Source organism: Pongo abelii, chromosome 18, assembly GCF_028885655.2.
Source record: "Pongo abelii isolate AG06213 chromosome 18, NHGRI_mPonAbe1-v2.0_pri, whole genome shotgun sequence".
Taxonomy (NCBI): Eukaryota; Metazoa; Chordata; class Mammalia; order Primates; family Hominidae; genus Pongo; species Pongo abelii.
Genome location: NC_072003.2, coordinates 56,299,518 through 56,318,975, shown reverse-complemented (window position 1 = coordinate 56,318,975; position 19,458 = coordinate 56,299,518). Strand labels below are relative to the sequence as shown.

The following is a 19,458-nucleotide window of genomic DNA, read 5'->3' as shown; positions in this document are numbered from 1 at the left end:
CAAATACACCATGGGCTCTGGTTGGCAAGGGAGGTGATTACATCCTCCTTTTTTTTTTTTTTTTAAAGCAATGGAATCTTTACTCTTTACCATATCCCACATAGTATGCCCATGTGTACACAGGCAAAGTAGACCTGCAGTGCTTGAATTCAGGCAGGTAGGATGGAGCCCCACAATCTCTCTTCCCTGGCTTCCCCGGTGGAAACCCAGGACACAGTTGGTTAATCACTGGACTTCAGCATTGAGTACCTTGATGACTATTTATAACAATAATCCTGCAAGTGATCACAGTACTCTACAGCTGGCAAAGTGCTTTCATATTCACTATTGCACTTTCTCCAACCACAGGTAACGGAGGGGGACCTGAAACTCCCGCCTGTGCTCAGACCGCCCAGCGCTGCCAGTGGGCTTTATTTATTTATTTATTTATTTGAGACGGAGTCTTGCTCTGTTGCCCAGGCTGGAGGACAGTGGCGCGATCTTGGCTCACCACAATCTCTGCCTCCCGGGTTCAAGCGAGTCTCCTGCCTGTCTCCAGAGTAGCTGGGATTACAGGTGTGCGCCACCATGCCTGGCTAATTTTTGTATTTTTAGTAGAGACGGGGTTTCACTATGTTGGCCAGGCTAGTCTCCAACTCCTGACCTCATGATCCACCCACCTCAGCCTCCCAAAGTGCTGGCATTATAGGCGTGAGCTACCATGCCGGGCCGCCAATGGGCTTTTTATATTAAGCTTCCTCTGCAGATGGTTTGCCTTGGCCAGCAGAGCCTGCATCCCCGTTTCCTTGTGTTCCCAGCATCTGGCCCAATGCATGGTATACAATAGGTACTTAACAGTCAAATCATGTAAGAGTGCTTTTTGTAGCACTGACTGCAGTGCTACACAAAACAAAACACAACACCTAGAAGCAGTTTGGATTTCAATCTAGACCAAGCTTGTCCAAGCCACATGGCCTGCTGCATGCAGCCCGGGATGGCTTTGAATACGGCCTAACAAAAATTCGTAAACTTTCTTAAAACACTATGAGATTTTTTTTGGAGTTTTTTTTTTTTTTAATTTTTTTTTTTTTAGCACATCAGCTATCGCTAGTGTTAGTGTATTTTATGTGTGGCCCAAGACAATTCTTTTTCTTCTTCCAGTGTGGCCCAGGGAAGCCAAAAGATTGGACACCTCTGATCTAGACTCTAGAAGGGTGTGGTGGAGTAACTTGCAGCTCATCCCATACTGTGGCCAATTTAGTATTAAAAGGCATCAGTATATACTCTGTGAAAACAGTTAAGAGACAATCAGGGACCACTGACGATTGGATGACTTTAAGGAATTACCATTAATAGGGTAGGTCTGGGCCAGGTGCAGTGGCTCAAGCCTGTAATCCCAACACTTTGGGAAGCTGAGGAAGGTGGATCACTTGAGGTCAGGAGTTCGAGACCAGCCTGGCCAACATGGTGAAACCCTGCCTCTACTAAAAGTACAAAAATTAGCCAGGCGTGATGGCGGGCGCCTGTAATCTCAGCTACTCAGGAGGCTGAGGCAGGAGAATCGCTTGAACCCAGGAGGCAGAAGTGGCAGCAAGCCGAGATCACGCCATTGCACTCCAGCCTGGGCAACAAGAGCAAAACTCTGTCTCAGAAAAAAAAAAAAATAGTGTAGGTCTGATAATGGTTTTGTGGTTATGTGTTTGAACCTGGAGAAGGACATGGGAAGGCCACACTCCAGGGGGTCAAACTGGATTATCTGGTTGGAAGGGCTGGAAGGGCATTTGAGATGGGGGCTGGAAAGCAAGAAAAAAGACTGAAGCAAAATGGAAAACACAGATGCTATGAAAACACAGTGCATGAAACTAGAATGCACCTAGTTTATGACTGCAAACAGGTAGAAACTGAATATGCAAATAGGCAAGGAGTAGATGGTCCTGTGGACACATGACAACATGGATTTGATAAGAGAAGAGGTTGTTTAGGTGAGGCAGGTTTTGTCTTGGATTTCTTTATTTTAAGGTAATTACTATAATAGAATCACCACAATGACAATGAAAGGAAAGGCTGACCATCCACTGTGCAGATGAGGAAGCTGAGGCCCGGGGAGTTAAAGCCCTTTTGAGCCAAGAGTCCTGATTCCAGGTCCAGTCTCTGGTCACAGACCCAGGTGTTCTGGGGTGAGTGAGGTGGTAACCCCATGGAGAGAGGGGGTGCCTTGAGGAAGGGCTTTCAGAAGTGCTACGCTCCAGCCACGGAGGCAGGTCCAAGTGGGTGCCCGGGTGAGGCTTCAGGGGTGGGGTTGGAGTTGGACAGGGCTCCCAGGTGCCCTGAGTTGAGTGGATGGTGCAGGTGAAGGCTTCCCCAGCCCAGCACAGCATCTCCCAGTGGGAGACATGCGCTGCCTAAGGCTGGGGGCTGCCGAGAGACAGCCAAGTTTCTACCAAAGGCCAGGAGACTCTCATGGGGCAGGGCTAGTGGGAAGAAACCGAGAAAGACTCACCTGGCTTCTAACCAGGAAGCCCCCTCCCAGGTCACTGGGCAGATCCCCACATGGTGCCCTCTGGGGCTGTGTCCTCGTTACTTACTGGAGTTCCAAGGGTCCCGGGCAGTCCTTCAGAGTGGCACAGAGGCGGGTGAGGCTTGGGGGCTCCAGAGGACACTCACTGAGGCTGCAAAGGGGCAATGGGCAAGGCAGAGAATCAGAGAAAGCCCAGGGTCCCTGGCTAGCTGCAGGGGCTCTATCCTTCTGCCAGCATCCCTCACTCTAAGTGGGAGGCCACAGGCCCCTTCCCCTGTGGGGCATTCGCTCCCCTCCCGAGTCTCCCCTGCAGCCCCCATTCCTCCTGCCCTGACAGCGACAGTGCAGGACCCTGAGTTCCCAGCTGCCCTTGTCAGTGACTCTCCAAGTCCTCCCCACTGCCCCCTCCAGAGCCCAGGCCACCATCCTCACTCACTTTGACCATTTAATACCCTCTGGGCTTCTACTCTTGCCTCCCTGCAATCCCTCTCCGCCCTGCAAGTGTCTCACATTTTAACACTGCAAATCTGACCAGGCCTCTCCCTGTTACCCTCTGTGGCTCCCCATTGCCCTGGGGTTACAAGTGAAATTGAAATGTCCTTCCCAGGGCCTCACTTGCCTCCACTTTCCTGGAGGCCTAGAGAGAGGTGGGGCCAAGTCAGGGTCTCACAGCCTGTCACAGCAGAGCTTGCAGATGGAGAGTGCATTTGTGGGGAGAGAGGCTAACCCCTTTCTTTCTGGAAAGTGGGTGTCCCCCAGAGCTTATGGAGACCCCAGGCAGGGAGTGGCTGAGCTGCTCTGTTTGCTTCACAGAAATGTGGAATCTTCTCTCCAAGGAGAATGCGGGGCATGGGCCAGCTGAGCTGCCCCTCAGGGGCCAGAGCCCCCAACTCCCAGCACCCCTTACACCCACACCTCTTTCTTTTCCTCTTCTCTTAAACTCCCTCTCTTCCCTCTATCCCAATCCCCAGCCCTAGCCCCCTGCCAGCTCTACCCCTCTGACGCCTCATCCCTATTGTGGTTACCCCCAAACAAGAAGGGCTGGGACAGTACCAGAGGCTCCTGGGGATGCAGCGCTGACGGAACCCTAAGAACTCGGCTGCAGCTGGGAAGTCTGGCAAAGATCCAGTGGCCCATATATCCCTAGGAGGGGGATCATTTAGAAAGGAAAGTTCAGATCACCCCCTCGGACTCCCAGCCCAGCCCATATACCCCTAGGAGGGGGATCGTTTAGAAAGGAAAGTTCAGATCACCCACATTGGACTCCCAGACTTGGAAAGTCAGGGCTGGAAGGCATCTCAGAGACAATGCAGTCACTAGATCCTAGTAAGTCCCTCATTGTTCAGATGGGGAAACTGAGGCTCAGGGAAGGGAAGCCCGAGTTAGAAAAGCCAGCAGATTGTTCCTGTCCAGGTGAGCAGGCAAGAGGATCCAAGACAGAGCCTCTCTGACCACTGCTTGGCATCACATGACTTCTGCCTCCCTGTACGTCAGTTCTTTGGGCTTCAAGAATCCGGAGTTTCCCCCGGAAACAGAGATCCTATCCTGGGAAGCAAGACCACCCAGGCTTGAGCCACCCCTGACTCCTGACAGCCCATCTGTATGGCAGTGCCTTTTCTCGACACACTAGCTGTGATTCTCTCTGCCCCGCCAGCTGCACATGGGCCCACCCTGTCCGCTGCCACTGCTCCCAAGTGAGGCCAAGAGGCATGGTCCCACTAGAGGGCAGCCGGAAACATCATGAAGAGCTAAACTGGTATTGGTTGTTTACTGCGAAGACATGGAACATTTTTTTTTCAGAGCACCAACGGCCCCTGCCTTCAGAGTGTGAAAGGGCAGTGACATGTATGAAGGGGTGGGTCTACAAAATTCCCCAAAAGGCAGAAGCACAAATGTTCTCCTGTCTCCTCCCACACAAAAGCAATCTGCGGGCACCTGCCCTGCTCTGGTACCTCTCCCAACTGTATCCCTCCCTTCCTCCCATCTGCACTGCCTCCTTCCAAGGGGAAAACAGGGCAGTTGATTACTGACAATTTACGGGGTGGGGGGGGGTGGTTACTGAAGTGGTGATTAAACCTAGTGTGCCAGATTTGGGTGGTTTAACTGAGGGCTGAGTGGTCAGCATGGGTCTGGGGGTGGGGGGACCTCCAACAGACGGGGACCAGAGCGGGAGGGGACTCCCCCACCCCGAGCGTTCCATCCTCACCTGCCTGTCTTGTCCCCTCTCAGGAGAATGTGTTGGCTCTCAAAGCTGGAAGCAGAGAGGAAGCAGCAGTTTGAAAATGGGCAAAGACCAACTTTACTGGCAGTGGCAAGAACCCAGACTGGTCAGGGCAAGGAGGGCCTGGGGTGGCCTGCTTTCTCAGCAAACAAGAAATAGATTAAGCAACAATTACACGTATCAAGGCACATGCAAAACACACCACCGACATTTCTCATTTGATTCTCACAATAAACAATGAGGTAGGTAAGAAATTCTTTTTTGTTGTTGTTTCGAAGAAAGGGTCTTGCTCTGTCGCCCAGGCTGGTGTGCAGTGGTGCAGTCATGGCTCACTGCAGCCTTAACCTTCCCTGGGCTGAACTGATCCTATGCCTCAGCCTCCCAAGTAGCTGGGACTACAGTCACACCCCACCATGACTGTCTAATTTTTGTATTTTTTGTAGAGATGGGGTTTTGCCATGTTGAGCAGGCTGGTCTCAAACTCCACGGCTCAAACGATCCTCCTGCCTTAGCCTCCCAAAGTACTGGAATTACAGATGTGAGCCATTGTGCCTGACATTTTTTTTTTTTCTTTGAGACAGAGTCTCGCTCTGTTGCCCAGGCTGGAGTGCAATGGTATGATCACAACTCACTGCAGCCTCGATCTCCTGGGCCTAAGCAATCCTCCCACCTCAGCCTCCCAAGTAGGTACATGCCATCATGCTTGGCTAATTTTTAAAGTTTCTGTAGAGATGGGGGGGTCTCACTATGTTGTCCAGGCTGGTCTCAAACTCCTAGGCTCAGATGATCCTCCTGCCTTGGCCTCCCAAAATGCTGGGATTACAGGCCTGAGCCGTTGTGCCAGGCCAGTAATTATTATTCTTATCTCCATTTTAAAGATAAGGAAACTGAGGCCTGGAGAGGCTCTGGGACCTGCTCTGAGCTCACAGCAGGTAAGCAACTGAGCCTGGTCCATCTGCTGTGGCACCTCCCATTCTTGGGGGTCCTTAGGGAAGGGGAAGGGAGGCAGACCTCCCCTGAAAATCATGGATGTGGTGCCCTGAGTGCCTGGGGTGCCTTGGCTGGCTGGTGCCTCCCCTTCTATATTCTCATCAGCTCCCACAATTAAGACAGGTCCCTGACTCCCCAGTGGCAACTAGGAAGCTCCCAGTTTTCTTTTCTTTTCTTTTTTCTTTTTTTTTTTTTTTTGAGATGGAGTCTTGCTCTGTCGCCCAGGCTGGAGTGCAGTGGCATGATCTCAGCTCACTGCAACCTTCGCCTCCTGGGTTCAAGTGATTCTGCTGACTCCTGAGCGGCTGGTACTGCAAGGGCCCACCACCACGCCCAGCTAATTTTTTTTTTTTTTTTTTTTTTTTTAGTATTTTTAGCAGAGAGAGGGTTTCACCATGTTGGCCAGGCTGTTCTCAAACTCCTGACCTCACGTGATCCGCCCACCTTGGCCTCCCAAAATGCTGGGATTACAGGCATGAGCCACCGTGCCTGGCCCCCACTTTTCTTAAAAGTCTCTGCAGCATACCAACATGGCACATGTATACATATGTAACAAACCTGCACATTGTGCACATGTACCCTAGAACTTAAAGTATAATAATTAAAAAAAAAATCCTAAAAAAAAAAAACTCTAAGGACTATCCAAAGAATGAGTGAGGCAGAGTCAATGAACTCTCTAATGGTGAATTTGGAGAAATTTGAGCATCCATGAGGCCATACTTATTCATTCATTTGATCATTCACTCATTCAGTGGATGCCCATCACATGCTCTCTGGATCTGGTACTGCCCAAGGTGCTGAGGATGATAGGTTGGCATGAACTTGGTGGACGAGGGGCCCACATGGGAGCAGATGGCCTGTGGGATGGGGGACAGGGGCAGGGCTGGGGGCAGAGAGGCACGCTCACCTGATGTCCAAGTGGAAGAGCCACTGCAGAGTGGAGAAGCACTGAGCCAAACCCAACACGGCATCCAGGGACAAACCGTTCTCACTGAGGCTGGAGATCACAGGGGTGGCACAATGGAGGTCACTCAGGACCCAAACACATCCTCTTTGTGGTCAGGGCACAGGGCAGGGGAGGGCTCCCTGGTTCCAGATGACGGAACCCACTGAACCCAAGATGGTCAGAGAGCGCCCCTTGCAAGTCCTCATGGTGGAGATGGGGAAACAGAGTCCTAGAGAGAATCAAGGTCTAGCCCAAGGTTATAAGACATGTTGGTGACAGAGCTGAGATGGGAACCCAGTGGGTCCCTTGGTCTGTGATGGATCTGAGGAGTGCTTTCTGGCTGGAGCTGGGCCTCCTTTTCTCCACCTGTTAAGGGAGGGGTGGTGCCCAGGACAAAATGAAAATGCAGGGTCACTTGTGCAGAAAGCAGGAACAAAGCGTCTCCTTTCTTTCAGGGTCTCCTGTCAACTTGTCATTGTTTTCTATTTACTATTTAATGCTGCACTCCCCTCCCATGGGGGCACTGGTAGGGCGAGTGTGTACCCTCACTGCACCAGGTCATGAGTGCACACTAATAAGAAGGTCACATGAGGACGTGCTAAAACCTCCAGTCTTCATGTAATTTGCCTGCAATGGTTAGACCTTCCTTCCTTCCCAGGTGCAGGCCCTAAACAGGAACCAAGGCAACTCCCTTCCTTCCCAGTATTGCACAAAAACAGGGTGTGAGCCGGGGGTCCTTAGGCCCCAGCACTCATTCCAGAGATTGTAGCCACCAACAGAGGCCACGCCTGCAATTTATGTATTTACTGACTGGGAACCAGGGACTCAGAGAGGGGATGTAACTTGCCCAGAGTCACACAGCAAAGCGTGTTCACAGAGACAGCCTGGAATATAGGACCTGTGACCTCTCCCCCGGGCTCCTCTGGCTTTGGCCCAGAAGGGCTTGGGAGGAGGGGGCACTTTGTGAGCCAAAAGCACCGAGGGTATTTAGGGATCAAGAACTCTGGCCCATTGCAGGCAAACTTTGGGGATTCCTCCTACACACTCTCTGCCAGGTACTCAGGGATCCTTGGCAGCCCTGGGCACCCTGCTTGAGTGTCCTGTCTGGAACAAACCCTCCCTGCCTACCCTAACCATACCCCAGCTAACAGCCCCAGCCCCTCCCAGCACCCCAGGACCAGAATAACAGCTGCCAGCCGTTAGTCATTCTTCGCACCCACACCTGCCCTCCCCAGGGTGGCCTCAGAAAGCCTGTTCAGAGCTGCAGAGACAGGTTCCAGAAGTGAAACCTTGAATCAGAAGTGGGATTATTGAGTCACAGACAATCTGAGTAAGAATCATCTATTAGCTAGCCTCCACCGAGCACTTACATTGTATTAGGGGCAATTTTCATGCATTTTCTGATTTAATCTTTACAATAACCCCAGGAAGGAGGGGGATGGGACAGAGAATGCTCCCCCCCCCCGCCCCGCTTCCCCTGCCCCAGCCTCAGAGGCTCTGCCTAGCGGGCTACTCACTTCAAGGACTGCAGAGCTCCCAGCCCTGGGAGCAGCTGAGCCAGCTGGGCTGCACCTTCATCCCCCAGAGCATTGCCTGAGAAGCTGGGGGTGGGGAGAAGGGAGAGGAGAACATTAGCAAGTGGGGAGTGGGTTGCTGGCAGCGTGGTCGCTGCATTCCAGTTACTCAACTTCCTGAAACTGGACACAGCCCTGGGCTGCCAGGCCAGATCTCAGCAGATCTGGCGTGGGCAGCTGGAGTCTCCCCCAGGTTCTTATTCTGAGGTTCATGGACCTCTGGGGGACCAGGGGTGAGCCTCCGAGCGTGTCAGACATGGGGGATCTGTATTTTGGGAGGAAGAGTCACAACTTTCACCAGATTCTCCAAGGGGTTTCTGACTTCAGCAGGGAAAGAACAGTTGATCTAAATCTTAAAAACCAAACCCAAACACCAACACTAACTCACTGTAATTGGCCCCACCCACCCACCTTCCAACACACAAACCACTCACTCGAGGTGGAGGTGACCGAGGTGGCAGCTTCCTCCCAGAGCCTTGCAGAGCTGCTCTAGGTGCTTTGCTTGGAGGCCACAATGTGTCAGCCTGCCCAGGGAAAAAACCACAGCACTGCATGCCCCGCTGAACAGAGGCGGGAAGGAGCCGCTTTCCCACCCCCCAGACACAGAGGCAGAGAATGAGGCTTCCAGGAGAGGAGGGACTGGGATGCATCTGGCACCTAGACAGACGCACAAAGAGGGACCAACACACACGACACCCATAGGATGTCACATATAGGCAGAGGGTGGGCAGAGACACAGACGGAAGGAAACCAAGACACAGAGAACTCAGAGAGAGAGAGAGCAGATCAGAGGAAGACAGATAAGACTGAAATAACAGATAAATAAACTGATAAAACAGAAATACGCGATGATAGAGGGAAGAAATGAGAGAAGGAGGCAGAGGGACAGAGGGAGATTGGGACAGACAAAGACCAAGAGAGAAGGGGGAAGAGTGCTGATAGGAGCCCCCAGGCCCAGGCACCAGGATCATGACAGAAGGAGCCCAGTGCTCCCCTTCACCTCTTTTCAGAGTCCCCAACCCCTCAGCTGCTGGGGGTCAGGGAGCTAAGGGGAGTGGGGTCTCCTGGGCTTGGGAAGGTGATTGACGGGGCTGCCTTGTGAGCCCTGTCCGGGGTGGGCTGGGCAGGGGAGGTAGGAGGTAGGGAAGCCAGGCCATGACCCCTGGACACAGCAGGTCAGGTGTCCTTCAGGGAGCACGTGGGGCCTGGGCACAGGTTTGGGAGCAGGCTCTAAGCAGGGGAAGGGAGCAGGCTGGAATCACACACAGGGCTGGAGGCCATCACTGTACCTCATCCTTCGGGAGCTCAGAGGCAGCTTAGAGGGCATCTGGAGCATGAGGCTGTCAAGAAATGCAGTCCTGGAGGGACATCACCAAGGCCAGGCTGAGCAAAGGCCATGTCTGCCATCTCCAGAATCCATGCTCAGCCTGGCCTTCCACCATCGACCCCTATACTCCACCTAGAGTCAATCAGACCTTGGTGCCAATTTGGCATCTCCACTTCCTGGTTGTGTGACCCTGGACAAATCACAGCCTCTCAATGGGAGACTGAATGTGAACTGCCTTAGTTTGGTGCTTGGTGCATACATGGCAAGTACTCGATTAACCTTGACTGCTATTATCATTAATCTCATCCTCCTCCTCATCTGTGCTTCAGAGATGTCAGCCCCAGCTCGAATCGAGCCTTCAGTAGCCCAGACTCTACAGAAGAGATTGTGGGTGGGCTCTGGGAGCAAAGAGCTGAGTCTCTACCAATGCACTGGGCTGGGGCAATCCAGGACCCTAATGGGTCCTTGTGTGAAAGGGATCCAGAAGTTCCGACCAGGACCAGAGCTACAGGCCAGGCAATCCCCTGGGTTTAGGCTGGAGGGCTCTAGTCTCCCGGAATCCCCCTCTGGCTACCCACCTCCTGCCCTGGCCTGCTGTCTATATCCTACACATTGGAGCTCCTTTCAGGCACCATGAGAGGCAGAGGTGGTCTGGCTTTGGACCCTCCCCCTTTGGGGCTGCATCCTTTGCCAAGCCTGCTCACTTCCCGCTCTTCTGTGAATTTGTCCAGGTCACCCTGGCAGTTGACTGACTGGCACTGCCCAGCTGTGGAGGGTAGAGAGGGGAATGTCCCTGACTGAGCACGGAGTTGGGGTGAAATCGGGCCCTACCTCTCCTGGGGCCCCTTCTGCTCCTCTGGCTCCTGGGCAAACATGAAGACCACAGTTTTGTGCTGCAGGCTGTGAAAAGAAAGGAGGGGTGAGGAAGCGAGAGGTTATTGGCTCCCCGCTACTATTTCTTTTTGAGACAGGGTCTCAGTCGGTTGCCCAAGCTGGTGTGCAGTGGTGCAATCACGGCTCACTGAAGCCTCCACCTCCTGGGCTCAAGCAATCCTCCCACTTCGGCCTCCTGAGTATCTGGGATTACAGGCTTGTGCCATCATGCCCAGCTAATTAAAAAAAAAAAAATGTATGTAGAGACAGAGTCTATGTTGTCTACTCTGGTCTCGAACTTCTGGGCTCAGGTGATCCTCCCACCTTGGCTTCCCAAAGTGCTGGGATGACAGGAGTGAGCCACCGTGCCCGGCCTGTCACTTTTTACCCCTGGCCCAGGAGGACCTCTCAAGTGCCATCCCCCTGCCTCCAGCTGCAGCCACTTCCTCTGACTCCCCTCTGACTTCCTCTGAGCTTTCGGAGGGCTGAAATCTTTCTACCACAGATATTTCACAAATGTATCTATTGCCTAAGTAAGACCCATTTCCTGGCAAGTCTTAAAAGAAAACAAATTCTATGTTCTCTCTTTTAGCCCCAGACTGAAACCCCTCTCTCTGCTAGTCAGTGTCCTGTCTGTGCTCAAAGTATGTGTGGATTATCCCTGGTAAGCTTTGGAGTGGGTCCTTCAAACCTTCCATTTTCTAGTGCAATAATTTTTGTCTTACAAGCATAGGATTAAGTTATAGATTCTCTTTTTAAACATTAGTTTTTTAAGGGCTAGAAGCAGGGATGACAAATAATTATTAATACTTGATCATTATTGATGGGAACAGATTATATATACCATGCTCTCTTTTTTTTTTTTTTTTTTTTTTTTTTTTATTTGAGACAGAGTCTTGCTCTGTCTCCCAGGTTGGAGTGCAGTGGCGTGATCTTGGCTCACTGCAACCTCCGCCTCCCAGGTTCCAGCAATTCTCCTGCCTCAGCCTCCTGAGTAGCTGGAATTACAGGTGCATGCCACCACGCCCGGCTAGTTTTTATATTTTTAGTAGAGACGGGATTTCACCCTGTTGGCCAGGCTGGTCTTGAACTCCTGACCTCAGGTGATCCACCTGCCTCAGCCTCCCAAAGTGCTGGGATTACAGCATGAGCCACAGCACCTGGCCCAGATTATACCATTCTTTCTGCCATTGCATATCTTGAAAAGCTTTATTATAATCTTTTATAATCTTTTAAGATAATGAGTTAAAATTTTTATGTTTGGCCTGGTGCAGTGAGTGGTTCATACCTATAATCCTTGCTCTTTGGGAGGCCAGGGCAGGAGGATCATGTGAGCTCAGGAGTTTGAGAACAGCCTGGTCAATATAGCAAGACCCTCTCTCTACTAAAAATAAAAAAAAAATTGCCAGGCATAGTGACTCGTGACTGTAATCCCAGAACTTTGGGAGACTAAGAGAGATGGATTGCTGAGCCCAGGATTTGGAGGTTACAGTGAGCTATGATTGTGTCACTGCACTCCAGCCTTGGTAACAGAGCAAGATCCTGTCTCTAAAGAAATTTCTTTATGTTTACTTAGTAACTCCCCGTCACCCCTCCATGTTGAAACTGCATCTATATTATCATTTTTTTTCCATGGTTCCACTGAGTTCTCTCTGGAAGTAACTTAGTCTAACTAATATCCCTCAGTTAAACATTCCAGCTATTTTCTTTTTTTTCCTATTATAACCAATACTGAGGTGAACATCCCTACAGCTAAATGTGTTTGCACAATCATGATAATTTATTTAGTATAAGTTCCTGGAAGTGAACAGGGCATCGCTTGGAATGCACTAGGGACCCTTTATTGAATCATCATATACAGTGAACCAAGGTCCCCTAATCTACATTTTGGGTGAATCGGTTTCCCTCTCCTCCCTTGAGGGGTGTTTAAAGCGGGGACCACCCTATTGGGTTGAGAATGAGGCTTTCCTCCAAGTGGGAACTGAGTTGACATTAATCAGCATCCATCCTCACCTCCCCATACTCAACAGCGAGACTTACAGAAATAGGATTGGGTTCCCTAGTGGCAGAGCCTGGGTCTGTGAGTGGGGTAGGGAGTCGCATGTCACTTGTTAGTTGTGCACGTCATGGACTGAGGGTCTGCTCTCAGGAGAAAGAGTAAGGGACTGAGGGAAGCCAAATGGAGCAGGTCCTTGGCCTGGTCTCCCAGGGAGCTTTGTCCCACTGGAGAGTTTGGGCTAGAGAGTTGTGCCCTCTGCCTCTGTCATTGGCCACTCCAGGTTAGGGGGAAGCGGGGGTTGTACCCTCCCAGGCATCTCTGGTTCTTATCAGCCAAGGGTAGTTCTCCAGAGGTATAAACTGTGAGCAGCTTATATCCGCAGCAGCTAGGAAGAGGGGTGCCGGCTGTAATGGGGTCTGGGTGGGACAGCAGCAGCATCTTCTGCTGGTCCCAAGTCCTGGGCCCAGAAGGAATTCCAAGGGCTTCAGAGATAGCATGATGGGGGGGTGGGTACCATGGTCTGGGGGAGCTCCCACCTGATGTGCAGCTCTGCCAGGGTCCAGCACGCACTCACGGCCCTCAGCACACAATGCACCCCGGCCACAGAAAGCCCGTTGTCGCTGAGGCTGTGGAGAGCAGGAGAAGGCAGCCGTTGGCATGTGGCTGAGGTACCCAGCCCCAGCCAGCTCTAGCCCCTCCTTGTGGCTCAGCAGCTTGCTGGCTGTCACTCCTGGATGTCCTGGGTCCCTGGCCAGGGGATCTCAAAGGATTCTGGCACATATGAGTGAGCCAAAAAATGCATGACACCCCCACCCCACTTGGAGAATAAAGCTGTCCAGCTTGACAGCAAGAACTCAGTGTTTTCACCTCTCTGAACCCCAGTTTTCTCATCTGTAAAATAATCACCATTTTCTGAGCCCTGACTGTACCAGACTCTGTACAAAAGGCTTTGTACATGTATGTTTTCATGTAATCCCATTTTACAGAGGAGAAAACTGAGGCCCAGGACATTCAGTTACTTTCCCAGGGTCACAATGCTACTAAGTGACAGAGCCAAGATTGAAATCCAAAGCTGAGGCCCCAAACCACTGCTACCCAATCTCAACACTCCCCAACCCCAACCTACACTTGATCCTAAGACCCCCAAGACACCCCCACCCAAACATCACCCTCGCCCCATGCAACACCACAGCACACCCAGCAGCCTAATAGCCTTCCTTTCCATCTCACCACCCCTCACCCCAACAGCATATTCCCACAGGAACACACAACTCCCTATACCCGCACCCCAGCATGACACCTCCCCAATGCAACATCGCACCCACCCTGACACCTCCCCAGTGCAACAACCCACCCCACCGTGCTCCAGGGCTGCTACAAAGATGAATTGGAATGCAAGCCACTAATGTATAATGAACCCATTTTACACATGTAAGGGTGCTAGATGATTGGACTAAAACAGTGGCTCATGCCGGAGGCGAAGGCAAGGCATGGTCGAACCATCTTGACTTTGCTGGAGTTGGGATGAAGGAGAGGTGGCAGTGGATCAGCACCCTTACTGCTGATTGTGAACACGGGGACCACCTGGGGCTCTACAGGGCCTTCCCTGGTACCCAGCGGTGCGGTGGACAACTCACTCCAGCTTCCTGGCGATGTGCAGCTGGGATGCAGCCTCTGCCATCAGCCGACAGCCTTCATCTTCCAACTGGTTCCCTGAGAGGCTGAGACAGAGGGGCCCAATGCACTGTATTGTGGGACTGGAGTCCTCCCTCAATCCCCATCACTTACTCCTCCTTTGCTGACTTTAGTCAAAGTGTCACTCTTAGGAATGAACCTTGATAATAACTGAAATCGACAGACTCCATACCACATGCCTGGGAACATCCTAGGTTCTTCTATGACTATTGGCCTATTTTATCCTCATAGTGCCGATGACGTGGGCGCTGTAATTATCCTCACCTTACTGATGAGTAAACTGAAGTGCAGAGTGGTGAAGTGCAGAGTGGTTAAGTGCAGAGTAAGGTTAAGGCACTTGCTGGAGGGAGAACCTGGATTTGAACCCAGGCAACCTGCCTTCAAGGCCCCACCCTCAACTCTTCCTTTATGCTGCAAGCTACATAATTGCTTTTTGTGATAAACTTCATGATTATGAGGGCATCTGACCTAGTCTGGGAGTTGGGGATGGCTTATTTGACGCTTAAGCTACTTGCTGAAAGAACTAGAAGGAGTTCAGTAGGTAAGAGGTGGGGGGAGAGATGGAGGAAGGGCGTTCCTGGTGGTAGAAGCAGTACATTCAAAGGCCCTGTGGCATAACACATACAAGGACCTGAAAGAGAGCCAGTGTGTCTGGATTGGAGATTGAGTGGAAGGATGGGGTCAGATGGGGTTTAGGATGCTGGGGGTGGGGTTCTGGACCACCTGGGAGTTTAGAATGTGGGCTTTATCCTGAGCAGTGGGAAGGAGTGAAGGGGGCAGGCATCGGTGAAATGTAATCTACTCTCTGCCAGGTGGAAGTGGCCAGGGTGAAAGCAGGGAAGCCAGCAAGGAAGGCAAGGCGAGGGGGTCATCCAGGTAAGAGATGAGGGTGGGTTGGACTAGAAAGGTGGAGGAAAAGAGGATAGTTTTGAGTGCTACCAGTAGGTCCATCTGGAGGGACTAAATGTGGGAGAAGGGCAAGGGCGCTAGGGGGTGGCTGAGTAAGCAGGTAGGTGATGGGGTTGTTTCTGCAGGTGACGGCACTCGGGGAGGGGCATGCTTAGTGCTGGTGAGGCAGGTAGAAGTGTGTGAGCTTGTTAAAAAACCACCTTCTAATTCCGTCCAGTGGGACGAGGTCCAGGATCAAGAGGTGATCACCACGACAACCCTCACCCCATCCATCTTACCCTGAGGTGGGGCCACTCACCCCAGAACACATCATGGCATTCCACCATCTGCCTTCATGTTCACTTGGAGGTTTCCTGGAGGGGCGCCCCTCCTAGGGTCGTGACAGAGCCTCCATACATCCCCAAGCACTACTCTCATCGGCTCCAGCCAGGGGCTGGATGTCATGGGAATTTCTCCATCCCGAAAAGAGAAGGTTATCCCACTCTACTCTGGGAGAAGGATGAAGTGGGTGGGGGGAGCCCTGAGGGACTGTGGTTTGGAAGGCAGACCCAGGTGTGGTGGGGTTTCTACTTGGCAGATCTCAGCAAGAGAGGTAGCAGTGGTTATGAGGATGAGGCTGGGAGCCAGATTGTCCGGGCTTGAACCCCAGCCTAGACTCTTCCTACCTGTATGGCCTTGAGCAAGTTTACCTTTCTGCAGCTTAACTTCCTCCTCTATAAAATGAGGACAGTAACAGTGCTTACATCACAGAGATGTGAGGAGTGAATGAGAGGAGGCATGTACAGTCCCTAGCACAGCACCTGACCCAGGACAAGTGCTGAATGGTAGCAGCTGTTACAATGATCTAATTCCCCCAAATTCTTCATGAGGCAGCATGCCCCTCCCCCACACCACCCACCCAAAGGCGAGGCCCTGCCCACCCCCTCCAACCTCCTTTCCTGGCTCCTACACCAGGGCTTCCCAAGATACTCACTCCACTTCCTCCAGGTGAGGGCCTTCCTGGAGCAGGGCTATGAGGGCCTCCACATCGTGGACCTGGAGCTGACACTTCTGCAGCCTTGGGTAGGAGTGGGGGACAGAAGGGCTCAGGGCAAACAGCTACTCCATGGCCCCTCCAGCTTCCAGTGCTGGGGGAGTCAGGGGGCCCACAGACCTGGGTCTAATCCTGGCCACACCTGTTAGTAGCTGGGTGATCTTGAGCAAGGGACTTAACCTGTCTGAGACTCAGTTTCCTCCTCCCTCAAAGGGGAATAATAATGTGTACTTCACAGAGATTCTAAAGGAATTACAGTGAGGTAATGGATGTAAAACTTCTAGCGCAATGCCCAGCATATAGATAGCCAGGGTCCATGAAGTTGCAGCTATTGTTACTATGACAGATGCTCCTTATTCAAGCCAGGATGGGCTATCCAGGATGGGCACCACACCCGGCTAATCCTTTCCCTGTCCCTCATCTGCTTTTCCCTTTATCCTCCCTGCCCCTGCTCCCCCTCACCTGGGACTTTCCCCCATATCATATCCCTCTCCTAAGGCAATAGATCCCTCCAAGGTACCTGAGCGTCAAGCTTCTGCTCTGAGCCCCCTTCCTCTGGCCGTCACTTTCCTGCAGGTCTGGAGCTCTGGCAAGAACAAATCAAGAATTGGCCTGGGCTCAGGCATCTAGGGCCTGGTGGATCAAGCCTCTTTTCTTGGCTTCTAGAGGCTGAAGACCCTGAAGCACAACCCAAAGTGAGTCAGTAACAAAGAAGATTGCTTGCAGATGCTCAAGGTGTGATTCAGCGGAGCAGGAGGGGCAAAAGGTTTGAGGTCAAATGGAACCTTTATTCAAATTTTGGCTGTGCCATGTATAGCCATGTGGCCTTGGGCAAGTCACTGCAGTCGGCTCCCTTTTCTCTTTTCTAAAACGGATGACAACATCTAACACATAGGTACCTGAAGGATTGAATGAGACAACGTATGTCCAAGTACCCAGCATAGGTGTAAAATCGAAGGTTAGTAAACAGAAGCTGCTATTGTTGACGATGTGATGGTCTCCATTTGTGGATGTGCTGTCTGTGGTTCAGAAGGCGAGGAGCATGAGCTGTATGCAGTGAGTCCAGGCTATGGTAAACCACAGACTCTCTCCCACTGGGCTGAGGAAGCGTTAGGGGATGCAGGGAAGCTAGGACATTATGAGCCAGGTTTCACAGACTTTTTGGATTGGTGCTAACCATTTTTTTTTTTTTTTTAGAGACAGGGTCCCACTCAGTCCCCAAGCTGGAGTGCAGTGGCTCTATCCTAGTTCACTGCAGCCTCAAACTCCTGGGCTCAAGTGATCCTCCCACCTTCGCTTCCTGAGTAACTGGTACTATAGGAGTGAATCACCATGCCCAGCTATTTTTTTTTTTTTGTAGAGATGGGGGGTCTCTCTTTGTTGCCTAGGCTGGTCTTGAACTCCTAGCTTCAAGCGATCCTGCCCTCTCAGCCTCTCAAAGTGCTGGGGTTACAGACATGAGCCACCATGCCAGCCTGTTTAATAGAACTTTCTGCAATGATGGAAATGTCCTGGCATCCGTACCATTTGCTATGGGAGCCACTAGCCACCTATGGCCACCGAGCAGTTGAAATATAGCTAATGTGACTAATGAACTGAAAATTTCATTTTACTTAATTTCAATTTATTTAAATTAAAATAAAATTAAAATTTTAATTTATATAAATTAAAATAGCCATATGGGGCTAGTGGCTATCCTACTGAGCATCACAGCTTTAAGCATTTAGAGGGGAAAGAAAGTGACACTGGTCCTAGTGTGTCATTTTTTGAGACAGAGTCTCTCTCTGTTACCAGGCTGGAGTACAGTGGTGTGATCATGGCTCAAGCTCCCAGGCTCAAGCGATCCTCCCAACCTCAGCATCCTGAGTAGCTGGGACTACAGGCGTGCGCCACCACGCCTGGCTAACTTTTTTTTAGAGATGGAGTCTTGCTATGTTGCCCAGGCTGGTCTTCAACACCTGGACTCAACAGATCCTCCTGCCTTGGCGTTCCAAAGTGCTAGGATTACAGGCATGAGCCACCGCACCCAGCAACATTGGTCCTATCCTACCAGGTCATTATACAAGCAAGGAATTGAGACCCAGAGAAGGGAAAGAGATTGCTCAGGGGCATACATACATCTGTCTCTGAGTCTTAGCCAGGAGAGCAAAGTGTGGCAGAGCACAGTTGGGATGGCCTTTTAGGGAAAAGCAGCTTCCTTTTCTTGGTCCATCCAAGACTGGCCAAGCTGGAATCCATGCACAGCTGGAATAGCCAGCACTTGACGGCCCACTGCACACCAACAGTGCTCAAAACTCCTTAAGTGTAGTAACTCATTTAATTCTCAGAACAACCCTAAGATGTAGGTACCATAATTGCCCTCCGTGTCTTTTTTCAGGTGTAAGGGCTTTTCCAGAGTTTTCACCATCTAGTAATGCCAGTCTAACAGTATCTTTATGTTCTCCCCAAGGGTTTGCCTTCCTCTGAGACTTCTGGGGATGCTTCCTTCCACAGGGACCAGATGTGGTCTGGACATGCTAGAGGAAGTTAAAATCCTTTGCCAGCCTAAGCAGTAATTCATTCCTCAGTGCAGCAGTAGCAGGAAGAATCCCCATACCCCAGCTCTTCCTAGTCTCTTGGTCACCTTTCCCCTCAACTGCCTGAGCCCAAGTTCCTTCTAAGGATGGTCCCAGACCCTCCGCCTCTTGGCTTCTTACCTTTGTAGCTCTGCAGTTGTCTCTGTGGGCGGGGAAAGAAGGAAGATGAGGTCCGCCTCCCTGCAGGATCAGATACCAAGCCATGAAACCCAGGGACTGGAAACCAGCACATCACCCACCACAGGCACACCCTTTTCTGCCCCAAATGTTCAAACATCCAGATAAAACTGATTTTGCAATTGACAGGGAAACATAACGGAACTAGCAAAAGTGCTTCAAATCAGGCATGTGAAATACTGACTATGTCTTTGCTTGATGAATCCTGCAAGAGTGTTTTAAAAAGTCAGAAAAACAATTTTCACAAGAAATATAATAAAAATTAAGAATGCTGTGAGGTTTTTTTTTCCTTTCTTTTTAAATTTGAGATGGAGATCTCACTCTGCTACTCAGGCTGGAGTGCAGTGGTGTGTTCATACCTCACTGCAGCCTCAACCTCCAGGGCTCAAGCAATCTTCCCACCTCAGCCTCCCAAGTAGCTGGAACCACAGGCATGCACCACCATGCCCATTAATTTTGTTCATTTTTTGTAGAGACTATGTTGCCCAGGTTGGTCTCGAACTCCTGAGCTCAAGTAATCCTCTTGCCTTGGCCTTCCAAAGGGTTGGAATTACAGGCATGAGCCACTGAGCCCGGCTGAATTTTTTTTAATAGAAATTTTTATGATTAAGAAGCATGACACCTAACCTACCCCATGATCA

General features: G+C 51.2%; 1 protein-coding gene and 1 long non-coding RNA gene across 11 annotated transcripts in view; one reads left to right on the top strand and one right to left on the bottom strand.

The window, feature by feature from the left end:
* Positions 1-19,458, bottom strand: part of NLRC5 (NLR family CARD domain containing 5) — a 95,326-nt gene that overhangs the window by 33,661 nt on the left and 42,207 nt on the right. For 9 of the 10 annotated variants that reach the window (XM_054533947.2, XM_054533948.2, XM_054533945.2 and 6 more), the window contains exons 11-23: positions 18,761-18,820; positions 16,585-16,650; positions 16,005-16,088; positions 14,065-14,148; positions 12,964-13,053; positions 10,387-10,455; positions 9,518-9,586; positions 8,663-8,752; positions 8,172-8,255; positions 6,616-6,705; positions 4,704-4,748; positions 3,551-3,640; positions 2,565-2,648 (exon numbers count right to left, since the gene is read on the bottom strand). In XM_054533947.2, coding sequence (XP_054389922.1) covers positions 2,565-2,648; positions 3,551-3,640; positions 4,704-4,748; positions 6,616-6,705; positions 8,172-8,255; positions 8,663-8,752; positions 9,518-9,586; positions 10,387-10,455; positions 12,964-13,053; positions 14,065-14,148; positions 16,005-16,088; positions 16,585-16,650; positions 18,761-18,820 — 1,005 coding nt within the window. Of the gene's footprint in view, positions 1-1,971; positions 2,451-2,564; positions 2,649-3,550; positions 3,641-4,703; positions 4,749-6,615; positions 6,706-8,171; positions 8,256-8,662; positions 8,753-9,517; positions 9,587-10,386; positions 10,456-12,963; positions 13,054-14,064; positions 14,149-16,004; positions 16,089-16,584; positions 16,651-18,760; positions 18,821-19,458 lie in introns of those variants that run through there. The other variant, XM_054533946.2, reaches the window with a different exon arrangement.
* On the top strand, positions 14,539-19,403 carry LOC129050813 (uncharacterized). Its single transcript, XR_008514627.1, has 4 exons — positions 14,539-14,663; positions 14,935-14,998; positions 16,641-17,022; positions 18,514-19,403. It is a non-coding gene; the product is annotated as an uncharacterized LOC129050813 (long non-coding RNA).